Genomic DNA, 13,422 nt, shown 5'->3' with positions numbered 1-13,422 from the left:
ACTAGCCACTGTGCTGCCATTAGTAGATGCTTGTTGATATGGTATTTGTCTAACTGCTATTTGAATGGAAAGTAATCCCTTCTTCAAATGATGGAAAAACGAATGTGATGTTTATGTTAATATTTTATGTTCCTGATGTTTAATGATCAATTGGTAACTAACATGGAGTACACATTGTCAAAATATATTACCCACCAGAATGAGTCCGTAGATGACCTGTGAGTGCATCCCTACGGCGGCAAGCGTAGTTGCAAAGATGGCACTTGAATGGCTTCTCTCCAGAGTGCAACTTAATGTGGCGAAGTAGATTGCCTTTCTGAGTAAAAGATGCACCACACTGACTGCATTGGAAGGGGCGCTCCCCTGCAAAGCAGAGTATATTTGTTAGCAAAAAAACTAGGATATTAAGCGTGGAATTTCAGAAAAAAGATGTATCTCTGTTACTGTTTTCTAATTTCTGCCAGCTGTAGGTTTGATATAACATGAGGCATTCAGATTAAACCTGCCAGTTTCTCAACGCTTCAGTGGCTGGGTCAATTTGATCTGAAAATCTATTTTTTTTTAAATCAAAATGGCACATCACAATGAAGATTCAACCTCATTTAAATAGAGTGCCTGCATCATTGTGTGTTAACAGCTACTCTTCCTGATCAGCAGTTTCAGAATAAACAGATTTGATTTTTGAATGTTGTGGCATTTTGGTTTTTTAATGTGGTTTTTCAGTGGTTCTTTTAAAAAAAATAAGAAATGGCAATGAACAAAAAAAAGAAAACTTATTAAAAATGCATTTCAGGCTTTCAGTTTAATCTCTGCATCACATTCTCATTTTAAATGTGAAGCATTTCACTACTCCAGTTATGATTTTCTTCATGGAAATGGCATGCAAAAACGTGGCATAACAAAATCCAAATGAAATGATGAAGGTAAAAAACAGAAAAAAGCGGTGCCTGTTTTTACCAGTGTGGCTACGTTTGTGCACCATGAGGACATTTGGGCCAATGCAAATTATTCCACAGATATCACACTTCAGCTTGCCATTTGGAAGTCGAATGCCACCAACTCCAGAAAATGCTTTGTTGCCTTGGCCATTGTGTGGTCCGTTCAATTTAGTCACAGAAGTATCTATCATGCGTAAGTCTTCAGCGCACTCTTCACCATTTGTGTCACAGGTTCTCCCATTCTCTTCGTCACTCGGAGTTTCAATTTTAATAGAATTTGCTGCAAGAAAATAGAACATAGAATACAATAAATGTTGATGTCACGATACTAATATACTGACAAGACAATCACTTTTATTTCCAATGAAGGAAAGTGGATGAGGAAACATACCAGTTTTTATGTTGAGGAATCTGACTGCAATGGGGTCTTTGTGAGTCAAACAACTGAACATTAAATAAAGAACAGAACATGAACAGGCTATTCAGTCCATTGAACCTTTCCAACACTGAAGACATCATAATAAAAGCAAAATAACGTGGATTCTAGAAATTGGAAATAAAAATAGGAAATGCTGGAGTCAGGCAGCATGTGTTTCTCTCTGCATAGACCTGCTGATGTTCTCCAGCAATTTTTTGTTTTGGTGAGATCTTGGCTGATGTGTAACCTAATTCCACACACTTGTCTTTGCCAATCTTAATATATTTGACTGACCAAATCTAAAACTATTAAGCGCAGATGGAAAATTACCAATTGACCATGTGCTAACAGCTATTTGCATAAGAAATTGCAAACATCTGCTATCTTTCATGGTGTAAGAGTGTTTCTAAAAATTTCTCCTGACAGGCAAGGTCCTTAGTCTATGTCCCCCCGTGATACAATTCCCAATCAGGCTCTCATATTATTTCCTTCATCAAAAGCACCAGTCCCCTTAAGTTTCTTGAAAGATTTAATCAAATCATCCATCAATGTTCTAAATTCCAGGGATCATATTTGTGTACTTAAACTGTTAGGGAACACGGTGGAAAATCTATATTGCACACTGAGGCTCACATTGGCTTTCTAAGATGTGTTGCCCAAAACTGCTCACAGTACTCCAGATATAGTTTCACTTAGGTTTTGCACAATTGGAGCATACCTTCTACCATCTTTTATTCTAGCCCCCTGGATTTAAAGGCCAAACTAAGAACTTTTTCTCTCTTGTTCATTATTATCAGGAACAGATTAACAATTCACTTACGACATTGTGTAATCACTCTGGATTCCTTTATAGATTCCAATCTTAATTATAAACTAATAAAACAATGCATTTAAATATTGGAAGATCTATTCTGAGATAGAAAATGAAATAAACTACCTGCATTGGTAATAGTTTAGCATTAGTTGGTATAAATTTAATATTCTTTCTTACATGTGGCATTTTCATTAACAAGTACTGTCTGCACTCATTAGCTGGACAGTAATACAGTTGGAATGTCAAGGCAAAAATAATAGCATACATTTTTACATCAACAATTAAATGTTGAAATTCTGCCACATTATCACCTCCTAGATAATGCAAAAGGACAGGAATAATTAACGATAAAAATGTAATACATCACAGAGAAGACTCATTTGTGGGCTCAAACTCCAGAATGTACAAGATTTAGTTGCAGTTAACCACATGATAAAATAATATAAACACTTAAGGAGCTTCTGATTCATGTTACATTAGGATGTCCCTATGAAAAGAAAAAAATTTCTAATTTTTTTTGACTGTGGACAATTCATTGATACTAAAATGGAAACAGTTGATACCAACTTGCAGCCTGATAATAATCTGGATAATATTCAGGCTTCTGGAAGCAGAATTATCTTCTTAAAGCTGTATCAGGTATGACAGCTTCTCAATGATTTTAAGGAGTAACCATTTGATTACACAAACAGGGTATTTCTATTTTTCACATGATATGAGCATTGCTGACAAGGTCAGCTTTTATTGTCCATCCCTAATTGTCCTCAAGGAAGTGGTGGTGAATCACTTTCTTGAATCACTGCATGAACCACATCATTGTTAGGAACAGTGTTTCAGGACTTTGAACAGCTGTAAGTCAGGACGTTATGAGGTTTGAAGGGGAACTTGCAGATGTTGGTGTTTTCATGCATTCATTGCTCTTGTTCTGCAAGTTGCTGCAGGTCATTAGTTTGGGAATTATTTTTAAAGAAGTTCTGGTGAATTGTTGTGTGCATCTGGTAGATGATTCATGAACAGCCACAGTGGTGGAGAATGTGAACATTTAATTTGGGGGTAGGCTGCTTTGCAAGTGGAGACTATTTCTTTAAACTCCTAATTTGTATCTTATAGATGATGGATAGATTTTGAGAACTAGGTCATGAGTTATATATCACTGCATTTCCAACCTCTGACCTGCTCTTGTAGTCACAATATTTGCATTGTTCATCTAGTTAAGTTCCCGTTTATGATGAATCCAAAGGTGTTCGGTTCTAATCAATGTTGCTATCCATCAGCCCAAGCCTGAATATTAACCAGATTATTATCATGCTGCAAGTTGGTATCAACTGTCTCACTATCTGATGAGTTATGAATGTAGTTAAACAATGTACAATCATCAGTAAACATCCCCAAACACTCGCAGTACTCAACTTATAATAGATAGAAGATCATTCATACAGGAGTTAAAGAAGGCTGGGTCTAGAAGTCTACAAAGGAATTCCGGCAGCAATGACCTGTGGCCCCTTTTAACAACCAGATTTGCAACCATCCTCAGCCAAAACTGCTAAGTAGATAATCCATCCCAGCCTCCTCCTGAAGTCTCCATCATCATAGGTACGAGTCTGCAGCCAATACAATTTTCTTCATATGATATCAAGAAATGTCACTGGATATTGCAAACTGTACTGAAGATCTGTGCTCCAGTATTAGCTGCACCCCTAATCAAACTGTCCCAGCAGAGTTGAACCAGTGGCATTCACCCATCAATGTGAAAAATTGTCCAGGTATATTCTATCCACAATAGGTAGCATAAATCCAATCCAGCATCAGTCTACTCATAAACATCAGCAAAGTGATGGGCAGTGCAATGAACTTAGTCAGCAATAACATATCTAATGATGCTCAGTTCAGGTTTTGCTAGGACCTGTCAGCTCCTTATCTTATTACAGCCTTGATCCAAGCATGGACAGAAGAGTTGAACTCCAGAGCTGACATGACAGTGGGTACCCTTGATAACAAGGCAGTGTTTAACTGAGTGTGGCATTAAGGGGTAGATAGGATTCATGGGGTGAACACTCCACTGGTTAGTGTCATACCAGTACAAAAGGATTGTGGCTGTTTAAGATGAAACATCTTGTCTCTAGATCATCTCTTCAGGAGTTCGTCAGGGTAGTGTCCGGGACCCAACCATCTTTAGCTACTTCATCAATGGTCTTCCCTCCATCATAAGGGTCAGAAGTGGGTATGTTCACTGATGATTACACAATGTTCAGCTCCACTGAAAACTCCTCAGACACTGAAGCAGTCCATGTCCATATGCAGTCAAATCAGGACAAAATTCAACTTGGGCTGATAAGTGGAAAGTAACATTCTCCTTCTCCCACACAAGCTAGGTAATGACGATCCTAAAAAGAGACTATAACCACTTGTTCTTGATCTTCACGTCATTACAATTGCTGTATTCCTCACTGTCAACATCCTTGGGTTATCACTGACCAAAGACTGAATTAAACCAGCCAGTTAAATAGTGTAGCTACAAATACAGGCAGAGCTAGGAATCCTCTGACAAGTATCTCACATCTGAGCTGTCACTGTCTGCTCACCATCAACAAGGCACAAGTCTGGAGTGTGATGGAATTCTTTTCACTTCACTGTATGAGAGCAGATCCAGCAACACTTCAGGAGGTTGGTGCCATTCGAGAGATCCTCCAGTCCACCTTTCAACATTTACTCTTTCCACCTCCAGGTACAGTGGAGGCAGCCTGTGCGTTTACAAGATGGACTGCAATAACTTGCCACTGCTACTCTGACATTCCCTGCAAAACTCATGATCTGTACTGCTTAAGGGCACCAGCAGTGAACATTTCCTTTCAAGCCACACATAATTCCTGACTTTGGCAATATTGTATATTGCAGTTCCTCCAAAATCATTGAGTCAAAATCCTGGAACTTCCTTCCTAACAGTACTGTAGGATTTGTCTATTCCCTATGGATTGCAATAATTCAAGAAGGTAGCTCATTACCACCTTCCCCAGTAGGAATGGGAAATAAACGTTGGTCTAGCCAGCAACTCTCATATCCCACAAATGAATTATTTCTTTTTAAATGGCTGACGACTGACATCAATGAAGCTAGGGATCCCAGGAGAAGGCTGAGTTGAATTGTAACAGTACTTTCAGCTCAAATAGTGATATCAAACAGCTCTGGATCTTTTTAAGAGTTAGGATTAGCCACAAATGATTTCTCCTACACATTGTAGCTATGGCCCTTCTAATTGTGTAATCTTCTGCAACTAATATATTCTGTTCCTCCACATATTCTACATGAAGAGGACTGAGTGCATCTCATTTTATCAATAATTCCCCTAGGCCTATCTTTGATACAGAATGCCTGTGCACTCCAGACCAGTTGGTGCTGCACTTAATAAAATTAATTAATAATGAAAAATTCATTATCAAAAATAATTGAAAATACAGCATTAGTAGCTAGTCTTTAAACAAGATTACATCAACCCTGGTCAACCTTAATATAAATAGAATACTTGAGATGGAGAAAAAGGGATCTCTTTCAGGCAACTACATCTAGCACTTTTAAAGATAGTTTTTCATAATTCATTCAAGGTTTCTGCAGCTCTAACTTACACCATGATATGGGGTACTTTGTAAATGTGGTAAGTGGAAAACAGTCAATATAGCTATCAAAATCATTGGTTTTGGAAGCATTTACAGTCCTAGTGAAAGCACTAGCCATAGAAGATAGAACAACATTATTTTTAGTGCTCAATCTTATTTAATCCTGCCATTCTAATAGATTGGCCATTACTGGTTAAAATATTACCATCAGATTGACAGTCTTCAATTTGCATATCCAATCACATAAATTTAAACTCAGTTATTACATTAATTGCTACACAATTTTATCTACTGACTGATCCATTATTTCCTAACAGTAACTTCTGCTTTATGTCATGTTTCCAATGTTTAAGGATAATATGACAAAAATTGCTTGTCCGATTGAATAATTTAAGCCCATAGACTTAAATGAAGCAAATATAATTTAATTATGATTAAAATTTGATGTAAAACAGAATATAAATCAACTCTTTTTCACCTCATTGATGTAATGGGCAACATCTTTCCTGCAAAGAATCTTAAATGAAACCTTATTCTAAGCAAACTATCCCAAGTTTTCACTTTTGAGCTTTTAGCTGAAATTCTGAAATGCAGTTTTAATGTATTAGAGTAGCACAAGGTGTTTCACTGGAATGGTATGAAGTAAAACTGGACATTGAACCACAAACTGATGGATAATAGGGCAAATATGAAAAGCTTAGCTGAAATGGAAGGTTCTAAGGTGCATTTTAAAAGACAAAAGAGAGGGGGAAAGCAGCAAGGTTGAGAGAGGAGTTTCCAGAACTTTGGCCTTAGGCTACTGAAGGTAGCACTGTAATCATAATCAGGTATCCCAAAACCTTGCCTGCAGTTGGAAAGACTATAGGAGTCGAATGAGGTTATTCTGCTCATTCTCCTGCCTTCTCCTCATAACCCTTGATACCTTACCAATCAAGAACCTATCTATCTCTATCTTAAATAGACTCAATGATGTGGCCTCCACAGCCTGCTGCAGCAATGCGTTCCACAGATAAGCACCCTCTGGCTGAAGAAATTCCTCACCACCTCAGTCCAAAAGGGTCATCCCCTTCACTCTGCGGCTGTGCCCTTGGGTCCTAGTCAGAAGATGAACACCTGAACAGAATTGGAACCGGATGTAACCAGTCCAGAGAAGGGCAAAAGATCCACATTGACTTGGGGCCTAAATTTCATCTGCAGTCAAGGGGCAGAAACAGCTCAATATTGTGGCACCCAATTGACATCTGGACCAAGTTTGAAAAAAAATCCAAGAGTGACATTACAGGGAAGTCCTGAGTGGATTGGTTGTTTAGCAATTGCTGTTGGTCTTTGTAAATATACAGGGAATAATTTAAGGCTACATTATGGCAGTTCAGTTTGACCAGAAAGCTCCTCTTCTATGATGTACGAAGTCAAGCCCTTGTCTGTGTCCAGGGTGACCCCATGTGCAGAAGGTGTCCCAAGGAACAGCAATTGGAAACTGTGATTCTGACCTGGAGTAACAGCTGGAGGCACTGTGGAGCATTCATAAGGCTGAGATCTTATTGGTATGTTTGTACAGTCAGGCAATCATACGGCAGGTAAACAGTGAACAGGCAGAAAGGGATTGGACGATTCCCAGTAAACCATAAGGCAAGGAGTTCCCTGGGTCTCTCTCTCTCTCTCTCTCTCTCTTTCTCTCTCTCTAACAGATAATCCATTTTGATGCAACTTGAGGAAATGGTTTCTCAGGGGAATGCAAAAGAAGTCAGGTCCATGGCACTACAAGTGGCTCACCTACATGGGGCAGAGATTGTTGTTCACCTTGAGATTAGCAGAATACGTAGAAAGAGGAGGTGGTCCTGCATCAAGAATTGAAGGAGCAAGGCAGCAGGTTAAAAGCAAAACGTTAAAGTTGTAATCTCTTTGTTATTCCTGGTGTGATGTGCCAGTGATTGTAAGGATAGGTGGAGAAAATAGATGACTACGTGGCTAAGGAGTTGCAGCAGAATGGAGGGCTTTAGATTGCTGAATTATTGGGTCTGGTTTTGTGGAAGGTGAGACATGTACAAGTCTTATAGGTTACACCCGAAGTCAATTGGACCAATATTCTTGCGGGGATGTTTGTAATTGCAGTTGGTGGGGGTTTAAAATATTTTGGCAGGGGTGTGGGGGTGAAGTGGAAGTATAGTACAGAAGAATAATCAGGTCAATCTGAATGGCTGCGCAAATATAGTCAAGTTAAGCCAGAATGGAGCTCAATGGCATTTATTCTAATGTAAGTGGTCTTGCAAATAAGGGAAATGCATTGACAGTGCTGACTAACAAATAGGGATGTAATATCATTGCTATCATAGAGACATGGTTAATGTAGGTCTGGCAGCTCAATATTCCAGGGTATTGAATCATTAGGTAAGATTGGGGATATGCAAAAGAGGACATGTTGCAATATTTATCAAGGAATCAATTCTTACAATAAAGTTCCTCAAATAACGCCATATGGCTAAAGCTTAAAAAATAACTATGCCTGTATTCTCTATAGTTTAGATGAATGAGAATGAATCTCTTCAAAATATATAGAATTCTGACAGGGCTGGACAGACTGGATGTATGGATAATGCTTCTCCTGTCTGATTTGAGATGAAGGCATCAAAGCTATGGTAGTTAAATTTGCAGATGACACAAACATAGGTAGGAAAGTGAATTGTGAAGATGACATAAGGGCCGTACAAAGGGATATAAATAAGTTAGATGTTTGGGCAAAGATCTGGCAAATGCAGCATAACTTGGGAAAGTGTGAAACAGAAAGAATAAATAAAGAAGCATATTAACTAAACAGTGAGATGTTGTTTAGCTTTGAGATATGGAGAGATCTGGGTGTCCACTTGCATGAATCACAGAACATTAGTATGTAGGTACATCAAGTAAACAGGAAAGTTAATAGAATGTTACGATTTATTGTGAAGAGAATTAAAAGCAAGAGTAGGGAGGTTATGTTTCAATAGTACAAGGCACTGGAGAGGCTGCATTTGGAATAGTGTGTACAGTCCTGGTCACTTCTTTCTGAAGGATGTTACAGCATTAGAAGCAGTTCAGCGACTGTATACTAGACTAATAACTGGAATGAGTGTGTTGCCTTCTGAGGAAAAGCTGGACAGGTTAGGCTTTATCTTCTAAAGTTTAGAAGATTCAGAGGTAACATCATTGAAACACAAGATCCTGAGAGGTCTCGATCTCATGGATGTTGAAAGGATGATTCTTCTTGTGGTATTATCTAGAACTAATGGTTATGGTTTAAAAATAAGTGGGGAGTGGGTGTGCAACTTTAAACAGAGATGAGGAAACATTTTTTTCTCTCAGAGGGTTGAGTGTTTTTGGAATTCCCTTCCTCAAAAGGCAGTGGGTGGAGAATCTTTAAATATTTTTAAAGCAAACATAGATCGTTTCTTGATTACCAAAGGGATGAAAAATTACCCAAGATAAGAAGAAATGTGGAATTGTGGTCCATGATTTTATTGAATCAGCTCAAAGGGCTGATCAACCTACTTGTTCCTTGTTTGTTTGTTCAAATGGCCGAACAAGACTTGGATATAATTGAGGAGATAGGTCACGGTACTTTGGAAGATCTCACGTTTTCAGGATATGAAATATGGGAAGGCAGCCAAAAATGCATTAAACAAGACAAGTCTAGAGATGAACAGCTTATGCCTGAAACATAGACTCTCCTGCTCCTCGGACCTGCTGTGCTTTTCCAGAGCCACACTTTTTGACTCTGACTCTCCAGCATCTGCAGTCCTCACTCTCTCCAAGTCTAGAGATGACAAAGGCATCAATGAGTGTTTGAGGAGCAGTTGAATTGAGGCAAGGTATAGTAGGGCAACATAAGGTACATGGAAATAGTCAATGATAGCATGGAATATGGTTGGAAGCTCATCTCAGGGGCAAATATAACAATGTGAACTGGGACCTCAGGAAACAAAAGTCTTGATGATTTTCACCCAACCGTAGTAATTTATGATTGTGATTTCACTTGAATAATAATATTGAGAACTGAAAACTTCTGTCTACTGCTTAAATACATTAATCAATTAATTTTACAACTCTATCATATTTTCACAGCTGCACATTGCGTGTTGGGGAGGAAATGGCCTCACATGGTACAATAATATTAAACAGACCATTTCCTTTTTGGTTTTATAAAGAGGTTACAATATCATTTTGCTTAACAAGAATCAAAGGCTTGTAAAACAGTTATGTTTGTGCCTGACCTTTAGAGGTCAGAGGTTTGTAATGATTAGCTGGTATCTGTCTATTTATTCCTCAGTAACATAATAGAAGAAATATCTACGCGGGGAATTCCACTCCAAATAAGGGTGAATAGTTAAGGTCTTTTCCCCAGTTTAGGGAAGTCCAAAACTAGAGGGCAGAGGTTTAAGATCAGAGGGGAAAGATTTAAAGGGACCTAAGAGGCGACTTTTTCACACAGAGGTGGCCAATTGGATAGAAAACTGGCTAACCGGTCGAAGTCAGAGAGTGGTGGTAGATGGTAAATATTCAGCCTGGAGCCCAGTTACAAGTGGAGTTCCGCAGGGATCAGTTCTGGGTCCTCTGCTGTTTGTAATTTTTATTAATGACTTGGATGAGGGAGTCGAAGGGTGGGTCAATAAATTTGCAGACGATATGAAGATTGGTGGAGTTGTGGATAGTGAGGAGGGCTGTTGTCGGCTGCAAAGGGACTTAGATATGATGCAGAGCTGGGCTGAGGAGTGGCAGATGGAGTTCAATGCTGCCAAGTGTGAGGTTGTCCATTTTGGAAAGACAAATAAGAATGCGGAATACAGGGTTAACGGTAGGGTTCTTAGTGAGGTGGAGGAACAGAGGGATCTTGGGGTCTATGTTCATAGATCTTTGAAAGTTGCCACTCAGGTGGATAGAGCTTGTAAGAAAGCCTATGGTGTATTAGCGTTCATTAGCAGAGGGATTGAATTCAAGAGTCGTGAAGTGATGTTGCAACTGTACAGGACTTTGGTTAGGCCACGTTTGGAGTACTGTGTGCAGTTCTGGTCGCCTCACTTTAGGAAAGATGTGGAAGCTTTGGAGAGGGTGCAGAGAAGATTTACCAGGATGTTGCCGGGAATGGAGAATAGGTCGTACGAGGATAGGTTGAGAGTGCTAGGCCTTTTCTCATTGGAACGGCGAAGGATGAGGGGTGACTTGATAGAGGTTTATAAGATGATCAGAGGAATAGATAGAGTAGACAGTCAGGTACAACAGAGTGTTACAAGGGGACATAAATTTAAGATGAAGGGTGGAAGGTATAGGGGGGATGTCAGGGGTGGGTTCTTTACCCAGAGAGTGGTGGGGGCATGGAATGCGCTGCCTGTGGGAGTGGTAGAGTCAGAATCTTTGGTGACCTTTAAGCAGCAATAGGATAGGTACATGGATGGGTGCTTAAGCTAGGACAAATGTTCAGCACAACATCATGGGCCGAAGGGCCTGTTCTGTGCTGTATTGTTCTATGTTCTATGTTCTAGGTGCGTGTATGGAATGAATTGCTAGAGGAAGTGGTGAAGGCTGGTACAATTACAATATTTAAAAGGCATCTGGATGGGTGTATGAATAGGAAGGGTACAGAAGGATATGGGCCAAATGCTGGAAAATGGGACTAGATTAATTTAGGATATCTGGTCAGCATGAATGAGTTGGGCCCGAAGGGTCTGTTTCCTTGCTGCACATCTCTATGACTCTATAACTTAATTTACAAAGAGGAATCACTATAAAAATAAGCTTACATTTCAAAAGAAAAACGCCATTGCTATTTTCTGTCATCACATCTACGTGAAACAATATTGGACATTTTTAAATGTATGTTAAGCAGCCTGGAGTCACCATTTTGTAGATTGTTGATCATCTCTGTTCAGATACTCTCAATATTTTCAATCCCACTTCCAGATATTTATAAGGTTCTTTATGTTAAAGAAATTAGCTGGAATAACTGATAATAAACATGGAAGCATTTCCATGGAGTGTATGACTTAACATGCTGTTTCAGCATGTATCTGCTTTTTTGTTACAAAGTGCAAGTGATCAAAATCTGTAACCTCTCAACTGTACTGATAGATTTGTGACAATCACTTTATTTGCAGTGTTTATTGTTTGAAACAGAGGCTCAAGAACAATTTTCCAAACCACTTCAGAATTCTTTGATCAACTTGATATAGGTCATTTTTGTTTTAAGTGAAATTTATCTACCTAGATTTTTCTTCAAATTACTATCAGGAAATTTTAAAAAGTGCTGTTCACCATAAGTGGATGAACTTCTTTGGATGTTTATTAACATAAAAATTCTTTTAGTTTAATTATTTATTTTCACATTAAAAATTCAATTGAAACATGCAGAACTTGACAGTAATAAGTGGTTAACCATTTACAAACCCATAGGAATAAATGTATAATTGGTAAATATAAAAGTGGTCTCAGAAGAGGTCAGCCAAAACTATCAATAAACTGACAACATTTCCTGTTTGTAGAATAGTCAGATTGATAAGTTTTGGAATTGCAACTGTAAAACATCCTGTTGCTCAGTGCTGGTGCAGGAAGAATTAAGGTAGGTAACAAATTATGCTTTGAAAGAATGTCATAGAAAAAAACATGTGTAATATTATTTATCCAGAGGGAATCTAACTTACACATCCTTGCAGCGACAAATGAGATTTTGATGCTCATCAGTATCCCCATTGATTTAGGATTTGTGCAGTGCACAGTGTCAGTCTGGTGGTGTAGGTCCTTGGTTATGTACCAAATGGCTAAGCATTTATTGTCATGTTCATTCTTTGTATATATTACAACTGCATGTAAACTGAATTAAAGAAGTGAAGTGACAAGGCAGTGAATGTCCTAGACATTAAGGCATCATCTGAAGGAGTATGCCAGCAAGGATGCCGTGGAAAACTCTCCACTAGTTGGAGTCACACTTTGCACAAAGGAAGATTGTTGAGGCTGTTGAAGACCAAATCATGTCAGTTCCAAACGTTCCTCAGGAAAGCATCCCAGGTCTAACCATCTTCATCCGAAACTTCTTTTCCATCCAAAGGTCTGAAGTGGGAATGTACAGCACCATTTGTGACTGAAGCAGTCATGTCTAATGGAGAACGTTCTGGACAATATTCAGGGTTAGATTAATAAATGGGAAGGAACATTCACACCGCTCATGTACAAGGGCAAAAATCACCTCCAACAAGAAAGATTCTAACCACTGCCTCTGGCTGTTTAATGGCATTGTCATTGCTGAATGCCCTACTATGACCATCTTGTTAGTCACCATTGACCAGAAATCAAACTCAATCTGTTCTTTAAATACTTGGGCTAAAATAGCAGGCAGAGACTGGGAATTCTGTGGCAAGTAGTCCATCTCCTGACTCTGTATTGCCTGTCTACCATCTACATGTCACAAGTCAGGAGTTGATGGAATATTCCCCACTTTCTTGGATGAAAGCAGCTCCAACAACATTCAAGAAGTTGGACACCATCTGGGACAAAGCAGCCCAAAGCAACCACCACTTTCAACAGTCACTACATCCACAATAATTCATAACACCCTCCAAACCTAGAAGAACAATGGAAACAGATTCATGGGAACTCCACCATTAAATTCCCCTCCAAGTG

At 38.9% G+C, this 13,422-nt stretch overlaps 1 protein-coding gene across 6 annotated transcripts in view; it reads right to left on the bottom strand.

Annotated features, from left to right (window-relative positions):
* The window catches only part of ikzf1 (IKAROS family zinc finger 1 (Ikaros)), a 90,233-nt gene that overhangs the window by 20,585 nt on the left and 56,226 nt on the right, over positions 1 to 13,422 (bottom strand). For 5 of the 6 annotated variants that reach the window (XM_087987196.1, XM_087987197.1, XM_043690101.2 and 2 more), the window contains exons 4-5: positions 958 to 1,218; positions 196 to 363 (exon numbers count right to left, since the gene is read on the bottom strand). In XM_087987196.1, the coding sequence (XP_087843322.1) occupies positions 196 to 363; positions 958 to 1,218 (429 nt within the window). The remainder of the gene's footprint in view (positions 1 to 195; positions 364 to 957; positions 1,219 to 13,422) is intronic. The other variant, XM_043690104.2, reaches the window with a different exon arrangement.

Source organism: Chiloscyllium plagiosum, unplaced genomic scaffold (genome assembly GCF_037043375.1).
Source record: "Chiloscyllium plagiosum isolate Xiang-an unplaced genomic scaffold, Cpla_swu_hap1 HiC_scaffold_5, whole genome shotgun sequence".
NCBI lineage: Eukaryota > Metazoa > Chordata > Chondrichthyes > Orectolobiformes > Hemiscylliidae > Chiloscyllium > Chiloscyllium plagiosum.
The sequence above is the reverse complement of the archived record's forward strand: the minus strand, read 5'-3'. Positions and strand labels throughout refer to the sequence as shown.